Genomic DNA, 22,395 nt, shown 5'->3' with positions numbered 1-22,395 from the left:
ATGGATGCAATTTCTAAAGTACTTTGGGGCTTTTTCTTATGAATACATAAAATGTACGCTTAAGTGCCCGCCTCTTTTTTTTTTTTTGTTTAAATTCCTATGTGTTTCTATAGCTGGAATCCATCTGCATGTGTGCCAGTGAGCTGTTTATTTTTCTTTCTTTGCACATATGTTGCTTTTTCAGACATTTGGTGTTAGGAAGCCTGTGTTTGTGGACTGAGATGAGGTTGCTTGCTGTCCAGCGCTCAGCTATTTCTGAAATTAATTTTTTTTTGGGGGGGAGAGGTTGTGGAAAGGTGATTCTGAGTTTACTTTAGGTGTTGGTAGGGGACAGGTTTTGCAATCATAAACCTGCCTTTTTCTGAGCCACCTGGAATGAATGACTTTGAAATTTGCAAACCTGATTGCCAACATCTGCAAAGAAGGAAGCAGCCCAAATCGAGGGAAAGATTTATTGGGTTTAGACTAGGTGGCAGTGCCAATTTTCCAGGTGCTAAAACAAGAGGTGTAAAATAAAGAGCAATAAAAGGAAGCACACGGGCAAACAACTCATGTTCCACTACCTCCTGCTAAGGAAAAATGTAATCTCTCTAAAACCGATCTCCCTGTCCAGACAAGCAGGTTGAGCCTAGTGGCAGATTTTAGGCATTTTTTCCCCCTTCATTGTAAAAGCCAGACAGACATTTAAGTCTTCCCTGGGGAGGCTGTGTACATTTACCTTTGCAACTTGTGTTAATAGAAGATTTGGGGGGGGCCCTCTTGCTTGTGCTATCTCATAAAAAATTGCTTTATGTTTAACCATTGTTTTCGGTGGCTCTGAGGAGCAGACACTGTTCTTTGAAAGGCGATTCAGCTAAATCTTCCCTGGGGCTGGTAAGTGGGGAGGAGTGGGCCTTATTTAAAGGAATTTTAGTCTTTTCCCTCCCCAAGAAGTTCAGATTTTGCATTTAAGCCTCCTTCAAGATAGCTCCTCTATTAACCTTTTACAATTTGTTTCCCTCGGTTCCCTCGACAACTTTCTACCCTGCTATTAAAACAAAGCGTTTTCCCCCAGGTTGACTACAGTAGGGAGTGGTGTTTCCCAGACAGGCTAAATTGCATTAAAAAGATACGTACAATTAACAGTTTAAACTTCCATTATACCATGGCAGTTGGTAGACAGGGAATTTTTTACGGCTTTAACAATTTAAATTTAAATGGTGATTGCTTCCTGCTATTTAGAGCCCTTTTTTTAGGCTGTGTTTTAAGTTGAAGGAGGGAAGGATAACATTTTAACAGGGCACCTGAAAACCAGTCATTGAATAATGCAGGACTAAAGAGGGTTTCTGCTGAATCCCTCCCCAAGATATTTTAAATGCAACTCACCTCTTTAAAAATAGCATGAATTACTATGGTTCTGGATATAGTTCACTGATTTCAAAATTCTTTGCTGATGCCTGTCTTTGCTAGAAAACCCTGAGTTGCAGGACTGTGTATTCTTGTGTAGCAAAGAGACTTTTCTATGTACGTATTTTTCATGTGAACTTGCCAATAATCCTGATCCATTGGAGATTTTGGGGGGCAAGCAGGGGAGACAGAAGTCTCTTGTCTGACACAGTAGTATACAGTGGGTGGCTGTGGTTATGGGAAAGGGAGCACTTACTTGGGGCAGTGAGATGTGACAACGGGCTTCTCTGCCACCCGAGTCTGGCAAAAAGCAGTCTTTCATAGTGGTTCCACATTTCTTTCATTCTTGGTTTATTGGTGATAGGGCAGGTCATTCGTGTCACTTTTGGATGGCAGGGGATAGGATGTACATGCTAGCCTGGAGGTAGCATGGCACCTTCAGATGGATTCTGCTAAATGCCAGTGAAAAGCTTTAAGAGAGTGACGCTCTGCAATGAAATCTCATCCGCAGCAGCAGGGGCATTGGCCAAAAAGAAGAGGTGTTCTTTAAATAAAAGAGAAGGCAATTGCATATTGTATTCTTGGCAGGGTGTGTGTATGTATAATCTGACGAGTCTTTGTAGGTAGTGCTGCATTCTGCTCTCAGGAACTCGATTTCCTAGTGTGTCACTAAGGTTTCCTTATTCCATAAGAAGGGATTTAAATCTCCTAGCAAGACAACATTAAATTAAACTTTGAAGCTCACAAGCCAAACGGAAAAGTGTCCAGATTGAGGGAAGAGATCAGTGTGCCCTCTAATCTCTTCCAGCCAAGTTCAGAATACATTTTGTTATGTGCGCTGTTATGTGTAGATGCGCACCACCAGTAGAGACGCCGTTGGCTGTGGGCGCTCTGCTAATCAGCTGGATGGCATTTGAATCTCTCATGGGTGGCCACCCAAGCGCTCATTTTTCAGGGATCGCTCGAAGAGATGCTTTTATCTTTCCATGTCGAGGAAATTTGTGAGGTTTAAAGTTGATTGGGAGCTGATCCTGTGTACATCACTGCAGTGATAGGCAAGAAAATCTGCTGCACGTATTTATTGAGAACATGCCTTGGGCCTGCATAAAATGTATAATTTTTGCCAGTATAACTTTATGGGTTATGAGTATAGGTTAAAAAAAAAATCACAGCTCAACTGGTAGTGGGGCCAGGAAAAGCCCCAGGTAGCTGAAGTTATACTGGCAAAAGTGCAGTTTTGCTGATATAAGCTGCATCGGTATGAAGAGTGCTTTGCTGGAATAGCAGCAGGTATAGCCGTACTGGCCAACTGCTGTTAGTACAGACCTGGCCTTGCTGTCTTTCCTGCCTGTCAATTGCCTATCACACTGTTTAGTGCTAGACAAATGGCAGGAAGAAATAACCTGCAACCTCTAGGCTAGCCTGTCACAAGCTGGGATTGGGATGTGGGCTCTACAGTTACCCAGTGCTGTAAATTCAGCTGATCAGCTTAGTGGTTCAGCACAGGTATTTTTGTAATTATGATACATTCTGGGAAAATTTCATTGTGTTCAATGGGCCTTGAAATCACACTTCCCCTCTGGGTAGCGTGGTGGGTCTGGTGCTGGCTTGTAATATAAAACGTAACGGAATGTTAGCTGACTAGAGACCTGCCAGAGGTTGTATTTCTCCCTCCCGTGTCCCTCCCTGGTCTAAACTAGGCACTTTTGACATAAACTTGCCCCGGTGCAGCTCCAGGAATAGCCTTGGTGAAGAGAGGCACTTGTGCAAACAGGTCTTCAGATCGCTGTGATCTAGATCTGCTCTGAATAGGCTGCGGTGAGCTGGCGATTGACCCAGTGCTGTGCAGCCCAGTACACATTCATGCTTCCGCTGCTGGATCTGCTGCAGTAGCAGTGCCAGGGGAAAATTCTTGGCAATGCAGTCTAGTGTGGGACCCCCCACATACACCCAAACACACCCATGCAGTGTGGGTGACCAGCTTGTGGCCTACAAGGAGTTGAAGGTTGATAGAGGAACAATGACAGTTCTGTGTCTGTTCACCCTAAGGGGACTTTATGAATGTGGCAGTTAAGCCAAGTGTTACTTTTTATCCTCTGGTAGCGTTTTTTAGAGAGCTTTTGCACATAAATTGGTAAATTACAGTGCACGAAGAATAATTGGTTTGTACCAGAGCCTGAGGTAGGAATGGATTGAAATTCCCCACCTCTCCTTTCTTTCACGACCAATTTTTGTACCAACTAAGACCACTCCAAAGTTTGCAGAGCCAAAGAATTTTATGAGAAGAACGGACTTCTCTGTAGTAGCCTTCTTTTTTGGGACTTTTCCATGGGTGCAGCACTTTTTCCAGTCCAGTGACAGTCACTCTGGCATTGTGAAGCTATGTCTAGGTGACAGAAGGATGAACTGGTGTAACACACTCCTCTGGTACAGAATGCTGGTGTGGATTTCTACTGTCGGTGCAACAGTCTTACATTTTTAAAGTACATGCAGGTATTTAAAAATGAAGTAACTTGGTCCATGGACTAGCATACATGTAAGGTGAATTGATGTTCTAGAGAAGCTGCATAGAAAGGGCACCAGCATTTACAACCCCTACATCATCTAAAGCTGCTCTAGGCAAGTCCAGGGAATGCTGGGGACCACGGGTCACATCTGAGCTCCCATCATTGCAACTACCTCTGGAGTTGAACAGGCGGTAGTGTCCCTAGGAAAATATAGCAGAAGAAGTGCAGGAAACTCAGAGCTCTAATTCACAACAGACCTCGTCTTTTCCTACACCTCTGCAGGTAGCGGAATGCAACTTGTTGGAGTGAAGAGAGAGATTTAGCTTGCTTTAGGTTTAGTGTTTCTAATTTAGTAACATTGGTAAGCAAAGCGGTTGTTTGCAAAAGGGAAATTCTAAATTTCATTTGCTTTCTAAATACTGCAGCAATGTTCGTGTTTTGTGTACAATTAAATTAATTTCCTTAAATAACCATTCTTCTATGATTCCAGTGACAATGTTAGCATAGCATGTGCTTTATGGCTTTGCCTGGACTGTGATTTAAAGGTGTGATGGGAGAATTCACTAGCTAACATGGTCTAATACCTCACTGTCGTCAAGGTAAGTTGTACTCAGGCAAATGCGAAACTTATACCGTTACAGCCTGGGTACATCGCTTTACAAATTTTGATTGGTCCAGTTTAGCAGTTGCTGAAGTACAGTTTGCAGTGCTTTGTCTGGATTTACAAGGTGCTAAGATCAGCCTATCTAACATGATCAAAATAGATATAGTACCAGTGTCTAGTTCAAATGAATGACTTAGCTTAGCATTGTCACACAGTGTATACCCTGAAATGTAAGGGATGTGTGAGTTGGCAGAATTAATATTACTGTAAGAACCCGTGCATTTACAATTCTAATTGTAAAATTTAACTCAATTTTTGCATGTACTTTTTAATAAAAATGAGGATGCGGTAGAGGGAGAGTGTGTGTGTATGTTGTGGTGGGGAAATGCTTCACTTAATTATGGTAATATTTAAGGAGTCCCAATTAAATTTTAACATTCACACCTCACTGAGATGAATGAGCTAGCCGAGAGAAACACACACACCTTTTTGTGGTATGGTTTGCCTGAACATAGTTTTCTGCAGGGGTGATTTGGCGGAGCAGCCTGTCAATTGTTTGCATAGTGATGGCTGCATCTCGTCTCAGGGAGTCTGGGTGAGAGAGGGCAGAGGTTTAAGGAAATTCAGGCAAGTCTAGAATTGCAGGAATACTGCTCGGTGTAGCACAGTTTGCAGATTCCCCCCAAGATCATCCAGTTTGTAAATTCTCAGCCTCACCGTTTTCTCCCGTTACGCTGGTTGAGGCAGAATTAGGAGAGGGTTTCACTGTTTGGATTTCAATAAAACACTTAATATTTCTTTTAAGTGGTATCTGAGTGGGACTTTTGTAAACTCTAACCCTCTGGTGATGTAGCTGAATCTGTGTGGACGTCAGATTTTCTGAACCTAGCAACTTGTGGGATCAAGACCTCTTGTGATTCTTCTCCCACCTCCAGGCATGGGAAGCTTCACCAGCGCAAACTCCCTTTTTACACTAAGATGTCAAAAGTGTACTGGGGGGATAAGAGTGATGAAAAAACCTTTACTGTAGGCCAGCTTCCAGGTGTATTCTAGCAGCAAAAGATTGGCGATTGTCTGTGCAGTACCCTTCTACTTTCCTTTCCAGCTGTTTTAGATGATTTTTATGGGGAACAAAAAATGATCACTTTGGTATCACTCTAAATCCCGGGGTACATTGAGAAGAAACTGGGAAGTGATGGATGATTCTCAACGGACATTGCTGGGGAGCCAAAGAATTTTATTGTTTTAATCTGGCAAGCGTTGAAATTCTGATGGAAGATGTAGGTGACCTTGGGAACAATTTTGATTACAAGCATCACTAGTGGCCAAAAGAATCATTTTAAGGGAATTGGAAGTTGAGAAGCCAGCTGAAGCTTGTGGGACTGGTACAATAAAATGAATGATGTGGCACCTCTGGAAGAGAGATGGTAGCTTTAAATAAATGACGGAGGGAGAATTTTAAGGAGATTTGGATCTCCTTTCTAGATCCACGTTCCTGATAATTTCCAAATGGTCACAACACATAACTAGGTATCCTTTTTATCCTGATATATTATTAAACATTCAGTTCTTTTTTTATTTTATGGCTATATATTGAATCTCGCCCCCTGTGTACTACAATTTGAACCACTCTGATCCAGAACTCTCTTGTCCGGCAACATCCATAATGTGGCAAGATTTTAGTTAGCTAGGTGACCACTTATCATGGTTGTGGCCAAGTTTCCCATGGTCTCATAAAATGTGTTGCTAGCCATCAGTCCTGGCTCTCAGTGTTTTGTGCTGTTCTTTAGCTGTAATTTACCCCAAATGTCTTCTAAGAGCCCAGTAAGCTATGAAATTTTTGGTAATGTTGCTAGATAATACTGACTCCTGTGGTCTGGCAAATGTTCTCCTTGGACACTGGTCAGGTCCCACGGGTGCTGGATTAGAGAGGTTCGGTCTGCATGACTTTTCTCCTCCCAGCTGTAGTCTTTTTAGTGTTATCATTGGTCTTTTGAGATGAATTGCCCCTGATTTGAATGTACTTCTAATATATTTGTTTATAATTTCATTTTAATAATGAAAATCATTTAATTGATGGACAGGCTTGGAAGGGTTAAACTCACCTTGGCTTTTTGTATATCCTCTCTTCAAAAAAGAATGTGTTCTTAATTCCAGTTAGCTTTGTCAGGATAAAACAGCTGTTAAATCCCAACAACTCAGCTTTTAATTGTGGTTTGCAGCTAGATGTTAAATCCCAGAGGGGAGCCTCGGGTTGAACTTTAGTTAAAAACTGAGTTGCCTTGGTACTTTGGTACTGTTTTAGTCTGGGTTAGCTAACCTGGGTTAAGAACACACTTTTTTCCCCATCCCCTTTGTGACTGGTGCTGACCGAGATAGATGCATGTGAAATAAACTAGAAATCAGTAGCACCTGGCACTGCCTCCATGGATTATGCATGTGGCCATTATGTAATTCTCTGTTTTGTGGCTAGATCTGTTTATATCAATAGACATGATATGGACAATATTAGGCCAAATCAAATTTTGTGCTATTCAGGTGTAGAAAAATTCATGTGTGTGTGGGGCAAGCTCTCCCACTAGACTCCTGTCTCTTCGTTTTGGTGAAATACCAAATCAGTTTTTCTCCTTTTTATGCTCCAGCAGCTCCACCCACCACGCATCATTTCAATCCTATGTTACACTTCCCAATTCCACTGCTACAGCAGAGCCTTCTCCATAATGAGATTAGTAGCACAAAGCAGCGATTCTTCTGCTTCTTTTAATGTATGGTTTGGGTTTGTGTGGGATCGGAAATTCCTACTTTCATCAGATGAGCCCTCTCTCTAACTTTTTGTGGACAGATCTTCCTTCTCTCCTCCTCACAATGGCATTTGTGTTGGCATAACCCTTGGATACTTCCTCTCCCTCCCCAGTCATTGTTAAAGTTAATTTTACCTTATTTTTGTCTCTAAATCTCTCCACATAACTGCATTGCCTCCATCTCGTCTGGCACAAGAAAGCTGTCTCTGTCTTTTCCTAGCCAGATTAAATGTAGTTCCGAGAATAAAAAAAAAAAAAATATCCTTTTTACAAACCTTTCGTGCCTACGTGTACAAATGCAAGTGAGGTCCATAGATTAAAATGCACCACATAAGTAGTGTCTGTCGCTGGATGGCTGTTGCAATGTCGGGGGCCCCAGGGCTTTTGCTTTAAATTGGCCCTAGGGCTGTGCTTTAATTTGAATATGCATTTGCATAATTCATTAGGAATTAGTGCACACAACTGTAATATTTGCTTTACTTTTATCTCCTTTGATCAGCGACTAGAAAGCACTTCTTGCTTTTGATTTCTTTGCCAGCCGTAAAACATGGCCATTTCCCGTTAGGCCGTCATTCTAATGGCAGCGGAATGTTTACAAAGGCCTCCTTTTTCGGGAGCCCTCCTTGATATGGGGTGCCATTTCAATCAGAATGTTTGAGCATGAGAACATCTGGAGAGGGCGAGTGCAGGATGCCCTTATTTCATTAAAGGGATGGTTTGGAATGCCAGGGTCGGTGGTAGAAATAAGGTGTGAAGAGAAGCGGGGATGCAGGTGCGGATGGTGCTGGTAGCAGTGGGGAAGGTGCTGCTGCCCAGAGAAACGAGACAAGGAAGGATGCAGGATGCTGGAGTTTAAGAGTACTAGGAGGGTGGATAGGGTTCACACTATCTTCCACTGAATGCCATTGGTAGAGGGCGTTGCAAAGGGTGTGAAAGGAGTTGGAATTGTGGCATGTAGTCATGTGGTTGTTATTAATGGGGATTTCTTCTTAAAAACGGGTGGCGTGTTATTTATGGCCCGTGGGCAGAACCAGAATCGAGGGGGAGCAAGAGGTGGGAAGGTGCAGTTCTGAAAGAGGCACAGGGTGTTAGTGAACAGCGAAGAGAGAGGCACCCATCCCACACAGACCAGAGGGGTGGGCAATGCCTCTTGAGACCACCCTGACAAGACCGCATTGAGAATTGCATGTGGCGTTGTGTACATCTCCCACCCTGCCTCAACAGAGCAGGCGTGAAGCGTGTGCTTACACTCATGATTCACCCTGGTCCTGAAGCATACAGCAATATAGCCTTGCGGACGTTTACCCTGGGAGTTTGAATTCTACATCGACACAAAACTCCCTAATGTAGACATGTCCGTAGGCTGTTGCCTAGTCTCACAGGAAAAGTGGGTTTTGTTGCAGATGTCCCATATGAAGAAGACCAAGCAATGTAGGGGACGTTGGCCAGAGAATATACAGTGGGTAGCTTCTGTTCTCTCTGACTCCTGTGATTTTAAGCCTTGGACTTTAGGAAGACTGTTGCTAAGAAAGTGAGGGATGCTGAGAGGAGCGGGAAGTAAAGAGCAGGAAGAAGGAGCATTTTACTTGAGCCAAACCTTGTCTTATTTGTGTGAGCAGCCCCAATGAAATTATGAAGTCAAGATGACTCTTACATGTGAGGCTGGTGGTATTTGGCCTTCTTCAGCAGATTTTCGAAGAGGACAGTACAGGGCCACAGAATTAAAGGCTGGGAGATGGTAGAATCTTGGCCTTGTCTAGCACAGACAACCAGTTTAAATTAATTTACAAATCTAGCTTGTTAAACCAGTACAAACGTCTCACTTGAATGCTCATGAAGAGATAATGATAGTCGGTGTAACTTTGTCCTATTTTAAGTGACACTGGCGTGAGGCTCGCTTAAGGGGTTTGAGGTGGGGGAGAAATTCATACACTTGATTCGCACAAGTCCGTGTTGTGCCATCATCTAGAAGAGAGTTGAGTCAGCCCAGCTCAGTAGGGGAAGGGCTGTGCTCTGTGTGTGTAGCTATTACCATTTTTTTCCATCCTTTCTTGCTTCATGAAATTGTGGCTTTGGGTAGGAGTGTATTAAAGCTATTCACAAGCCCTTTATTATCACAGTGTCTGACTGTTCCATGATTGTTGGTGTGGTATAGGGAGGTACTCCTGTTCCTAAGTACCTGTGGGAAACTGAGGCACAGTGTGGCTTGTCTGGCCTATATAGGAAGTCTTGCGGGGAATGGAACTTGGGCCTCCTGATTCCAGCTTAGGGCCTTAACTATTGGGCCATCCTTCCTCTCTCGCCCATGGAAACCTTCAGCCTGGTGCAGCTGGTTTCAGAACCAGGCTTTCCCTGAGTGGAGCAGGTATGGGGGCTGAGTGCCCCATGTCACTGCTATAAGAGAAAAATGGCCTAAGGAAGCTGGAGTCCAAATGAGTTATGAAGGTTGGAGCAGCTTACGCTCGTGAGGAATTTTGAAGACATCTCCTCCATCTGCAGTCAGTCTCTTTTTTTTTCAGTTTTGCTATCCTGCTGAATTTGGACATGCATGTCTGGTGTCTGTCTGTATTCTGGGGCCCACCCTGGGAGGGGAGGTTTCCTTTTGTGGACTGGATCGAAAGATTCCCCCTGATTTCAGTGGGTTTTTGGGCTCTTGATTCTGCTAACACTGATATGCATGCCTGACTTTATGCGCTGTGAGTAGCCCCGTTGACTCCGTCTTTGGTGATGTTCCTCAGAGCTGCATCCTCTGTCTTTTCTGTTTCCCATGGAAAGTGACCTCGAATTCCGTGTTAACGTCAATTATGCTAAGGAGTCAAACTGACAGCTCGTTAGGAAGAAGATGTCTGATAATTGGGAGATTCTGGATAGTGGGACAGTATTGCCTAGCGTATAGTGCATTGGACCAGGATTCAGGCGTTAGTAGGGTTCTGTTGTCAGCTTTGTCCTGACTGGCTAGGTGATGGCGGTAGAATTGTTTCCTTTCCCGTGCCTCAGTTTCCCCCAGATGTAAAATGGTGATAATGATGCTGATTTCCCTTGTAAAGCACAGTGAGATCTGCTGTTGAGAAGATCAGAGTCAGCTAGTTATTATTATTCCTCTGAAAGTTTAGCCATCGAGTTTAAAATAAGCAGTCGAGAAAGCCAGGCCTGCTGTCATTCTGAGTCATAGCTGCTCATGCCAGCTCTGTCTGGCTCTTCCTTTTTGTGTTGTTCGTTTGGCTTGGTGCTTGAAGTCGACACAAATCTGGATCCAGCAGCTATCTTATCACCTACTTCCAATGATTGGAATTGGGCGTTTTTTGTTTTTGGCAATGGCTACATACCTACTAGAGATCTAAACGCCTGGTAAGGGGAAGATGAGATGCACCTTCTTGTGCCAGATGTTGTTGGTATGACTTGCTGCCATTCCAGCAAGCGGGATACTTTGCATAGTAAAATTTCCTTGTCCCACGAGGACAGGAAACCTCAGTGGAAAAGTGGATCCCCATCCTGGGCCGTGCTGATACTTTCACTGTTGTGGGTTTAGATACAGAGCTGGTGAGCGAAGCGGCAGGTTAGGATGCAGATACGTAGAGTGCTGCATGGACGCAAAATATGTATCCGCAAACAAGAGCTGCTGCTATCCGTGTCCATATCTGCAGGTGTGGATTCTCACGAAGACCTAACCGTTTGCAGGGTTCTAGATACATGATTTATATCTGCAGCAGCAAAATGAGACAGGGATATCCACATCTGCGGACGGGGGTACCCATGGGTATCTGCGCATTTGCAAGGCTCTGAAGAGACCGGGACTGTCCTTTCCCTGTTGGACCTCTCTACGCCTCTGTGGCATCCCTTTTGGGCGGTGTCTTCAGTGCAGAGGTAACTGCTGGTGGGCTGGCCTCGCTTGGGTCTGAACAACCACATTGGGAAGGTCTGTTTGGACATGCCCACCTGGCTGCCTCCATGCGGGCGCTGCAGATGCTCAGACGTGTCCCATGGCTTTTAGCTTTGCAGTAAGGTGGGCAGGCCCATCGGAGGGCGGGGGAGAGAACAACCTGCTACTGCAGCTGCGGTGGGGGCAGCCAGGACCTCCAGGCCTTTTTGAAACCCCACAGGAGGGTCGCTTCCCTACTCCATGTGGCTTCTGAAGTCTGGGATGGGGCTCAGTGCCGTTCTTCGAATAGCGCTAAGGGTTGTCTGCCCTTGGTCCTTCCCCTCCTGCCCAAGGCTCCGCCCCATCCGGTGACGCCAATCCCACCCCACACCTTGCCCCCAGGCCCGCAGTGGCTGCCGGCTCCATTGAATTTGGGCCACTCTCTGGTTCTTTCTTTCTCCGTGAACTCTGGGAGAACGGGTTTATTCCTCTGGTTGGGGAGCACAATGGGGCAGGGTGGGAAGCCCAGTGGCTCTCAACCTTTCTAGACTACTGTACCCCGTTCAGGAGGCTGATTGGTTTTGCCTACACCAAGTTTCAGCTCACTTAATAACTCCTTGCATGCCAAATCAGACGTAAAAATACAAAGGCGTCGCGGCACCCACTGGGAAATTGCTGACTTTCTCCTTTTTACCCTAGAATTACAAAATAAATCCACTGGCATATCAATATCGTACTTACTATGACCACTATATAGAGCAGCATAAACAAGTCACTGCATGAAATTTAATTTGCGCTGGCTTCACGGGGGTTTTTATGGAGACTGCCGTAAAACTAGGCAGATACCTAGAAGAGCCCTTTGCGTGTTCCTGGGGACGCGTGTGCCCTGATTGAGAACCACTGGTGTGTTCTGTGGAGCAGTGGAGCGGGGATGAGTTTCTGTGCCAAGGGTAAATGTAACCCATGCACTTAGGTGTGGTTCGCTGTCCCATGCGGGGGCACCTAGGCCAGTTATGCAGAGAGAGAACAGGTCTCCTCTACAGCTGTAGCTGCGAAGTCTCCTGCACTGAGGTCCTGGGTTCGGGTTCTCCTGTGAGCGGTTCCATAAGCGGCTGGGCTCTAACCTCCAGCCCAACATGGGCCTGCTGGCCCAGACGTTAAGGGCCCCCCCCTTGGGGCAGAGGATTTTGGATGGTCGTGGTGTAGGGGCAATGCCTCTTGAATGCAGCAGGAGCTGAACAGGTGGTGCTTGCAAGATCAGGGCCCAATTAGGCAATGCCAGATGAAAGTGTTGAGGGATGCAATACAGGGCACAGTGCTGTGATTACTCGGGGATGTATTACAAGTAAGAAGAGGGGAAGCGCACCCATAATGCACTGCAGAGAATAGCCTTGTTCGAAGAACTGCAGCAGAAAGGGAAGGGAGGGCAGGTGGTATTTACCTTTCCAAGCTCAGCCGCCGCCGTTTTCCTTTCAGGTGCCCTGTCGTGAATGCTCAGGGTTGGCTAGTGCCCATGAGGCAGGAGTATTTAATTTCTCAATGGGAGGGAGGAAGATAATGCTACATAGTTTAATTTAACCTGCTGGTGACCTGGTCTTAAGTCATCGTGTCTGAAAATAAACCGTGCTCCCTTCAGGGCATGGCTGATGACTCGGGGAAGGCTGGAGTCAGTCTCCCCAGGATGACTTAATTGCTGCTGCCAGAATCTTGGCACAGGTGATCTTGGGACCAACAGCTGGGCCGTCCCATAACAAACACGCCCAGAGTGTTTGTAATCTTCCCTCAGCAAAAGGGAGCAAACGCCGTGCTGCCTTTTTAATTAAAGGGACGTTGTCACATAGTGTGGGCACAGGGTTAGCCAACTCGGCCTGCCCATGAAGTGGCTGGGCGGGGCTCTGAACGCTCGGTGGATTCCGTGCCACTGGCTTTTCGTCCAATCCATTTGCAATTTTGATTAAAGCAAAATTGTCACAGAGCAAAGGTGTCATTTGGTCATCTTTTTTACTGCCCCACCCCCCGCCATTGTACTCTGCCCCCTCCTCCTTTCTGTGTCTACCTTGTCCATTTAAACTGTGAAATCACCAGGGCAGGGATTGTGGGTGGAATGCCCCAAGGAGGCTCCATTCTTGGCTGATCCTTGGGGACTCTTGTAATAAACATGATTGGTGAATAACAAGAGTCCTGTGGCACCTTATAGACTAACAGACATAAGCTGGAGATGAGGGGTTTGGGATATGGAAGGGGGCTCAGGGATGGGGCTGTGGAGAGGAGATCTGGGATGGGGCTGGGGATGAGGGGGTTTGGGTGCGGGCTCCTCTGGGGGAGAGGGGTTACCCCCCTCATCCTCTCTCACCACACAGCTCCAGACCAGGTGCAAGGCAACTCTCTGCTCACAGCGGTGGCTCTGCTGCTGCAAGGCTGGACTGGCGAAGCCTTTCTCCTGGCTCTGACAGGTCCATGCTGCTAGGGAAAGTGGCTGGAGAACTTTGAGAAGATGCCATTTCCCCTGGCTACAGCAGCACCCTCCTGGGGGGGTGAGGAGGGGAGCATATGCTGCCAGAAGAGAGGTGCATTCCTCTTTGCAAAGCACCCCCGAGGCCCTGTGTAGGGCTTACTAGGCAGCTGTGCAGTTGAGAGGGAATGTTGATGGCAGCATGGTCTAGTGGGTAGACCATTGGTGTGGGCCTTGGAAGATGTGAGTTCTGTTCCCATCTGACCTCAGGCAAGTCCTTGCCCTGCTCGGTGCCTCAGTTTCCCCATCTGTAATATGGAGCTAGTGATCCCTTGTAAAGCACTGCGAGAGCTACTGATGGAAAGCATTGTACCATGCTAGGTGTTAAATGTTTGTGAGACAGGGCTGGCTTTTTATTCTCTGTCAGAACAATGCCAAGCACTTGGAGTTGCCTGGTCCATGAGTGGGGATCCATGTAATGCAAATAATAATAATCCTCTTTTAAGATGTACTCTCTGAGGCCCATGGCCAGTATCTTTAAAGGGGATCTCTGAGAGCGTGCTCTCAAACGTTAAATCCCAGGCATAGCTGTTTGATTTACTTTCATGTCCTGTCACCATCAGGGTCTGCTGAGCTGTGCAAATAGGGTCTGTTGACTGATAGTTGCTGCAGCCTCAGCAGAGGATAAAAGAATAGATCACAGAAATTCAGATTGGAGAGATGGAAAAGATCATTTAGGTCCCTTCTTTCTATTTGGCCTTCGTGCTAGGGCAGGATCGTTCCTTTGAATATATTAGCTGGGACAGGTGTCTTGGAAGACGTGGTTGTGGTATTAGATTTTCTTTTGCAAACTGCTGTGTAAATGTAGTGGCTTGTGGCATGGGAGCAGTGAGAAAAGCAGAAGAGTTTGTTCTCTGTGCTAGCGCTGATCAGAGTCAATTTTTGAGGCTTGATTTGCTGTCTGAGAACTTGGGCAGTGGTGCTGGGCTGAAATTCTAAGAGAAAAGATTTCCCTATATGCTGTTTGACCATCTCTGTTCCAGGACTGGTGTATTTTAGTGTATACTAACATAAAAGTTACACTTAGACTGTAATCAGGCTCCACTTCCCTAATTTCTCATCCAATTGGAAGACAATCTGCAAGGCCTTGGACATATGCTACTGCTTGGCAGAAGGGTGACACTGAGCAAGCAGCACCAGTATTCAGACTAAAATGTTAATTGCCTTAATTTTATCCTATTAGCTCCAGGTCCACCCTCAAAAATTCCCTCTCCCCGGGAAGATTTCTGTTCTCCAGATATTTGCTGTTGTCACAAATATACATTCCATCTGTCCATAAGTGCATCTTTAAAAATTCCATGCCCACCATGCTGGACTTGGTCAGGCGGATGTTCAGCAAAGAAATATATTTAGCATTTGAAATTGTCTTTTTCCAGGCCCCAACAGCTCCACCAAATCTGTGAGACCCATGGCATGCATGGAAAAATGCAACAATTTGCTGCTTCATGCTCCAGCAGCATTCTCTTGGATCGATGACAACTGGTGTTGTAGTTGTGACTTTATTTTTGTATTCAAGAAGTCCTGTGGCACCTTATAGACTAACAGATATTTTGGAGCTTCAGCTTTCGTGGGCAAAGGCCCTCTTCGTCAGATGTATGTTTGCCCACGAAATTGTATGCTCTGAAATATCTGTTTGTCTACAAGGCACCACAGGAGTTCTTGTTGTTCTCGAAGATACAGACTAACACGGCGAGCTCTCTGATACTGTATTTTTGTATTGTTTGTGCTGGATGCCTCACTTAGCACTGGTAACCTGTGGTGCGGGAGGAATAAAGGTTATGTGGGTGTTTTGCATTTGAAGTGCTCTGTAAGGATGAATCAAGGCAAAGGAATCTTGCTTCTTGTTGGTGTGTGTTCTTGGGCACCCCCTTGTGGTTTTGCAGAGCAAGGCTGTGGCTGGCTGGACCTGAATTCCAAGGCAAGGCCCCTGGATTTTGCAGCACTCTAATGGGAATTCTGGGGCAGTTGGGTTTATTTTAAAAATGGAAGATTTGTTGAATTAAATGCAAGGTGGAAGAATGCAGTCAGATCCGTAGCCCCCAGGCTATTTTAACTCCACTGTGACGTTGTCAGGGGAGAATCTGGAAGTTTGAGCTCTTAGGAGACAACTGGGGCCGTGGGCATTAGGGGGTAAGTATTATAGATGAATTGGTATTGTGGGCTAAATGCTTTTAAGACCTGCCTACAGAGGGAGTTATTTCAGACTAAGAGCATCAGTACATGCAGTTAATCAGGAATAGTTTCTTTTAAATTCATACCCTAATTTGTACAGGGTTAAGCTGCATGTATAGACAGGCCCTAGCTAGATGATTTCCGCTCTCAGCAATGAGATCATCAGTCCTTGACTTGACACTGGCATTGTCATCTTTATATTTTAGCATTAGCACCCAATTGAGATGGACGCGGGTGGTTCACGCCTCTTTGAGCTATTGCATCAGGCTGTTTGTCAACTCAGCACAGTATAGGGTTCAACTACTAGATGCCTCCATGCTGCATAAACAACAAGAAGTCCTGCGGCACCTTATAGCCTAACAGATATTTTGGAGCATAAGATTTCATGGGCAAAGACCTGCTTTGTCAGGCGCATCTTTGCCCATGAAAGCTTATGTTCCAAAATATCTGTTAGGGCATAATAACAAAGAGGAAGCCGTGCTAGTCTATACACTATCAAAACAAAAAGCAGTCAAGTAGCACTTTAAAGACTAGCAAAATGGTTTATTAGTTGAGCTTTCTTGCTATGGTCTGAAGAAGTGGGTCTGTCCCACGAAAGCTCACCTAATAAACCATTTTGCTAGTCTTTAAAGTGCTACTTGACTGCTTTTTGTTTTGTTAGGGCATAAGTGTCACATGCTGCATAGAGTTCCAGATGGCGTGTGGTCCCTGGTAAACAAAGGAGACAAAGTTGAAGCCCAAGTTGGTTAGTGTCTGTGGTTTGTCTTTTTAAGGGGTACGGGGACAGTCAGGAAGACTTCCCTGCCTTACTAATCCATGTTTCACATAGTCAAGATTTTCTTTGCAATCATGGGGACTAGACGCTGAATTTTTTCTAGAAGCTGAGGTTCTGTAGCCAATGGGTAAATTTTTAAAGCTGAAGAGGAACTAGGTGAACGTAATTGTCTGCTCCCAAAACTTTGGAATGTGATGTCTGTTGCTGTCCTCCATCTTCCCCGAGAGGCCCCTGGTTAGCAACCGGCTTTCTTGGGGTCTTTGGTCTAGCAAAGTTGCAAGGAGGAGGAGAAGCAATTCAAGCCACTTAATGCTTGTTGTTGGGAAAGGCCTCGTTTTGTGGGGGCTGCCACTTAACAATCACTGGGCTCTCTCAGCTGGCATAAGTCTTGTGCCCCTGTCCAGAATGGGGATTAATCAGAGGCTTGGTTCTCTCTCTCTCTCCTCTGCCAGCATTGAATGTACATCCATTGGGTGGGCTGTCAGCAGCTGAGGGTGATGCCACTGGAAATGTGATCAATCAAGCAACAAAGCCTCCTTCAGATGCTGGCTTTGTTGGCCACTTTGTGGTTTGGAAAGAGAGCTGGGGATGGCAGCAGGGAAATTCTGTCACACCAAATTGATGCCGGAGGTGTCTACTGCACAACTCTCAGGAGCAGGGCAGAGCGCCGGTGAGCACTGCAGGTGGTTGGGCCAAGAAGAGCATAGGGAATTGGCTGACCATGGGGGCACATTACTAGCAGTTTCCATGGGGTAGGAAGTCAAGTGGGAAACTGAGGCAGGCAGGCTGGGTCTGGAGCATTCGTTAGAGCTCTTGTTTCCTGTTGGAAAGGGAGAGAGAGCAGGGTGCAGGTCGGACCGAGAGTGTTGTAAGTCAGCAGCGTCCCGGTGGTGGGTGTAGCAGAAAAGCCATTGGATACTGAACAGATTCATTGGCAGCCCAGGTAAATGGGCTGCTGAGCAGGGAGAGGCAGCTGAGTATTTCTAGCTTGCAAAGTCTCAGGAAATCTGCCTGCCCCAGTCCTTTTTCCTTGACCTATGCCCAAGCGACGGGCGGGCGGGCAGGCGGAATGGAGAACTGAGGAATGGAGAAGTGGTGGTGAGTTGGGAGGTCCAGAGATCCTGGGCAGATTGCAGGCACGCTGGCTCAGCTGCTTTAATTTCCTGTTGCTCAATCAGGCCCTCGAAGGCTGTGGAATGTGAGTTCCCATCTCCATCCTGCCTGAGAAACACATGTTGATGCTTAACATGGCTGTTGCTGCATCTTTCTCCCTCTCTTAGTGTGTTCCTGTCTTCCCCTTTCCCCTAACAGCCCTCATTTGTTCTAAAGGTTGCTTGGCCCAGGCTCATTAGTTTTCCTTCCTGGGGCTGGAGACTGGGGCAGCCGCAGTGCATGGCACTGGCAGGAAAGCGACATGGGTGGACACCAGGCCAGGGTCAGGAGTCCCAGCCTGTGGCTTTGGGGGGATCTGCCCATGATTTGGGGTGGGCCTGAATGCCAGGTGGGTGGGCTGTGGCTCTGCCCACGGTCTGTACAGAGCCAGGCGAATTCTTACATAGGCTGGGTCCAGGTCCCCAGGGCATTCAAGGCAGGAGGTCACTAGGGCTGTTAACTTGCCCCAGCTTAACAGGGGGTGATTTGGCAGCAAAGGGATGAAAACTCATAGCACTAAGGCTGAGACTGTGAGATCCCCACTCAGCCACGCAGTTTGTTTGTCAGGAGTATCTCAGCAGTCAGAGTCCTGGAGGACCCAAGGTTCAGTTACATTTGTCGCTTGGCTGTGCACTCGGGGCTGTGATTGAAGCTGTCACCACGCACAAGGGAATATGGAGGATCAGTGGCACAGATTCACCCTCTGAAGCGCTAGTTAGCCCCAGGACATGGGCTGATAACAAGGCAGTGTCTGATGAAGCAAGACTTAGCGGGGACTTTTCCATGCAAAGGTTGGTGAACTTTCTGAAGAAGGGTGATGGCAGGAGCCAAGAGCAACAGGCATGTGGAAGTCGACTGGTTCTGCAGTGGAAAGGGGGAACAGCCGCTAACAAAGCTGCTGATGTGATGGGCTTTGAATGGGCTGGTGCTTGGGTAGCGCTGTTGCTGGGCATATGATGCAGAGTCAAACATCGTGGGGACCAGTATAGCTAGAACTGACCCAAGAGACAACGGAGGAGGTGGCAAAGATTTACAACCCTGCGATCTCTCTCTCATCTGTTTGCAGCCATGACAGTTGGCGTGTGAGATAGCAGCTGTTTGCTGGGCTGCAGGGCTGCAAGCTGGGGTATCCCAGAGCAGAGAGAGGGAAGGGGTGCTGGTTGCTATTAGGTAATGTACCTGAAGAATCTGCTTTTCTGTACAGTGATCTTCTGAGGTCAGAAATACGCTTGCTGCTTCCTTTCTGTGTTCAGCATAGTCCTAGTCACCTGGCTCTTCCTGGCAACCAGAAACAGCCAGGTGGGTTAAGTCAGCCGCTGGGGTGGAAAAGGGCACATTGGAGAGGGTGTGACTCTCCAGCGGTGGGTCTCTGGTGGGGGACTAACAATTGATAAGTAATAATAAACTTCCATTCGACCATCCAGAGATTCCATCTGCACCGATTAGGTCTCAACAGGAGCACTGTGTCCAGCTGGAAATAGCCTGGAGAGGAGAAACACCAATGATTGAAGCTCTAGCAAATGTGACTGTAAAATCTGAGTTTGTTTAGTTTGCAGAAGAGATGACTGAGCAGGCACATCGCAGTTGTTCTCAAGTACGTAAATGGTTATTACAAGAAGGAAGGAGAAAATTTGTTCTCATTAATCTCTAAGATAGGACAGGAAGCAATGGGCTTAAATTGCAGACAGGGCAGTTTAGGCTGGACACTAGGAGAAGCTTTCTAAATGTCAGAGTAGTTAAGCACTGAATAAATTGCTTTGGGAGATTGTGAAGCCTCAGTCACTGGAGGCTTTTAAGAACAGGTTAGACAGACGCCTGTCAGGAGCGGCCTAGTTATTAGTTAATTCTGTCTTCAGTGCAGGGGACTGGGCCAGATCACCTATTGACGTCCCTTCCAGTCCTATACGTCTGAGGGCGGAGCATGTTGGAAACACTGATGGATTCACACTCCCAGCAAAGTATTATTATGACCATATTATCACAGGGAAACTGAGGCTTAAAGGGTCTTGTGTAAGGGGACACAATGGGAAAGCCAGGGCTATAAGCCAGATCTCTGCTTTAGTCACAAGTCCTCCTACCTCAGCAGCCTCTGGCCACTGGTAAGTCGATTCCGATCTTCTCTTTAGGGTGAAAGAATCTGGAAAAGTTCCTTGTATTCTGGGCTGCTCCCTAGATCTTTGGTGCACCTGGTGGCCTGGGTCCTGCCCAGGCTGTGTAGAAAGTGCACTTGGGTCTTCTCTCTGGGTCAGGGAATGGGCCTTTGGGGCAGATCAGTTGCTCCGTGGTGCTCTCAGCTAGGGATGAGGCTTACCGGTTATCATTACATGGGGTGTGCCATGGGTAGGGGTGCTTCAGTCCCTGTCCCTGAGGAGGCCCCAACCCGGCCGGGCTGGAGACCCGCCACCCCCATTTCATCAGTTAAATGTAACATTTAACTGGGTCACTACTTAAACGGGATTTTATATCTGCACTCCCAACACACAGGCACGTCTGCTCCTCACAGGCCTTTGCTTGAGCCTGCGTCGCGCCTGTCTGCTCGCCTCACTTCCTGCCAGCGGGAAGTGCCGTTCAGGAGCCCAGCGCGGCGGCGGCAGTTAGCAGTATTTCATCAGCGGGAGAAACCCCATAACCGGCCAACCGGCAGCATCTGTGCCCGTGTGCGGCGCAGGGGGAAAGTTACTTAACCTCCTGCACGGCCTCGGAGGCCACTGCGCTTCCAGCACAAAGTCTGTGGCTTTTGAGGGGAAGAGAGGGCGGCAGCGTGTGGCGCCGTCTTCCCCCCCATGCACGAGCTGGTACAGCTGTGGGTTCCTCGCATGCTCGAGACAAGGGATCGCTAGGCTAGCTTGCTGCCTCCCTTGGAGCCCCGTCCTGCAGGAGATCGGCGGGACCATGGCTTGGGAGTCGTGAATGCTGCTTCTGCCTCGCATGGCTGTGTAATGCGGGTGGCTCGTGGTTTGGGTCATTGCCTGCGTGGTTGTGGAGGAGTGACCCTCGCCGGTGGCCAGTTTTGTTTTCCCATATGCCTCTAGACACTTTTATCTCTGGGGAGAGGGCTCTTTTCTGATGGTCTCCTTCTGTCTTGAGCCCACCTACCAGCATCTCCTGCCCTGGGGAGCTGGTTTGCCCTATAGCTGGCCCTTGCGAGACAGTTTGGCAGCCTCTGTCGGATGGGGGGAAGCTGGGGTGCGACGGGCATGGGATTCCTCGAAGGGTGAGCTACAGCTGTGCGTTTCAGAGGGGGTGGAGGCCGTTCTCTGAGACCGGCATGCTCCAGCAGCGTGTGCTGCAGTCTAGCCTGTGATCCCTGCCCATTTGCTGTGGTTCCCTGTAGGTCGGGAAGATCCTTTCTGAAGGATCCTCTCTTGGTTCTCTGTGCCTTAAATACTGAGTCTGTTGTGGTCTGGCTCTGGTCTGAAGAAGTGGGTCTGTCCCACGAAAGCTCATCACCTAATAAATTATTTTGTTCGTCTTTAAAGTGCTGCTTGACTGCTTTTTTGTTTTGGTAGTATATAGACTAGCACGGCTCCCTCTCTTTTACTGTCCTTTCTGAAGATTTTCTTCTGGGGACTTTTCACCCAAAGCCAATCAGTCTGGACACGTCCCCCTCTCCCCTCCCAAACCGTTGGAGCAGAGAGACACCCGTGACCCTGTTGTGCGTGTGGCTTGTGCGGTTGGTTGTGTTTAATCTGATCGGTCACATCTGCTCTCCTTGGTGAGCCGCCAGGCCAAGCCCTCCCCTCTGCCGTTTAGAAAGCAGAGCAAAGTTTTCAGCTGGGCTGAGACAGCTGCCACCACTGTGATAACCACTCTTGCTGTAGTTTCTGTCTTACCAGTGCTCTTCCTGGCAGTGTCCTGGCAGGGAGTGGACACGAAAGCTGTGGATGGGACTAGAGACCCAGGCTTCCCTCTCGCTACAGATCTGCATAAGGAGACTTACTCAACTTGCAGTATTTTCTCATTAGGCCTCCTAACAGCCAAGCAGGGGAGTGGGTGCCCGAGCCTGGCCGACGCGGTTCCCTCAAATTTTAACCATCCATGGGTGGAATAAATTTTGTTTTGTGCACCAAGGCCTGTGCGATGTGCACCATCAATAGAAACACAGGCTGCTGGCTGTGGGCGCTCTGCCAATTAGCTAGGCGGCCCCTGACTCTCACCTGGGCAGATGCCCAAGCACTCAGCTTCCAGGGAACGCTGGTGGTGGACGGCAAGGGGAGGGGCTCTGCTTCAAAGCTGGTACCTAACCCTGACTTTCTTCTCCATCCTCCCACATTCAGGTGAGGCCTTCCTGGGTGGGTATGTGGCCAGCGGACTAGGGACCTCCTCCGCGCCCCATGGAAGTCCCGCCCCTTTGCCCTCTGACCTGTCCTTCAGGTCACCCACCCCCGCCGACCTCCAGATGATGCAACTCTGGGCTGCTCACTCCCATGAAGGTAAAGAGAGAGAACCCGTCGGCTGATTGCAGGGGCTGGTTGCTGGGCTAGGGCTGCGCGGTCAGCTGGAGGAGCAGCCAGGCGTATCCTGTTGGGATGTACGGGGGTATCTGTTGGCCATGGACTTTGTGGTAGATTGCAAAGCTTTCCTCTCTGTTGACTCCAGGAGTAGAGGGCCAGGTTTCCCCCTTCCC

At 47.5% G+C, this 22,395-nt stretch overlaps 1 protein-coding gene across 2 annotated transcripts in view; it reads left to right on the top strand.

Annotated features, from left to right (window-relative positions):
* Window positions 1–22,395, top strand: part of TNRC18 (trinucleotide repeat containing 18) — a 92,164-nt gene that overhangs the window by 1,685 nt on the left and 68,084 nt on the right. The window contains exon 2 of one of the 2 annotated variants that reach the window (XM_075010895.1): window positions 22,046–22,201. The exons of the other annotated variant lie outside the window; for it this stretch is intronic. Within the exon in view, the coding sequence (XP_074866996.1) occupies window positions 22,046–22,201 (156 nt within the window). The remainder of the gene's footprint in view (window positions 1–22,045; window positions 22,202–22,395) is intronic. 2 annotated transcript variants of the gene reach the window in all.

The sequence above is a fragment of the Carettochelys insculpta genome, chromosome 16, assembly GCF_033958435.1.
Source record: "Carettochelys insculpta isolate YL-2023 chromosome 16, ASM3395843v1, whole genome shotgun sequence".
Classification (NCBI taxonomy): domain Eukaryota; kingdom Metazoa; phylum Chordata; order Testudines; family Carettochelyidae; genus Carettochelys; species Carettochelys insculpta.
Note: the sequence above shows the minus strand (reverse complement) of the source record. Positions and strands in the feature narration are given on the sequence as shown.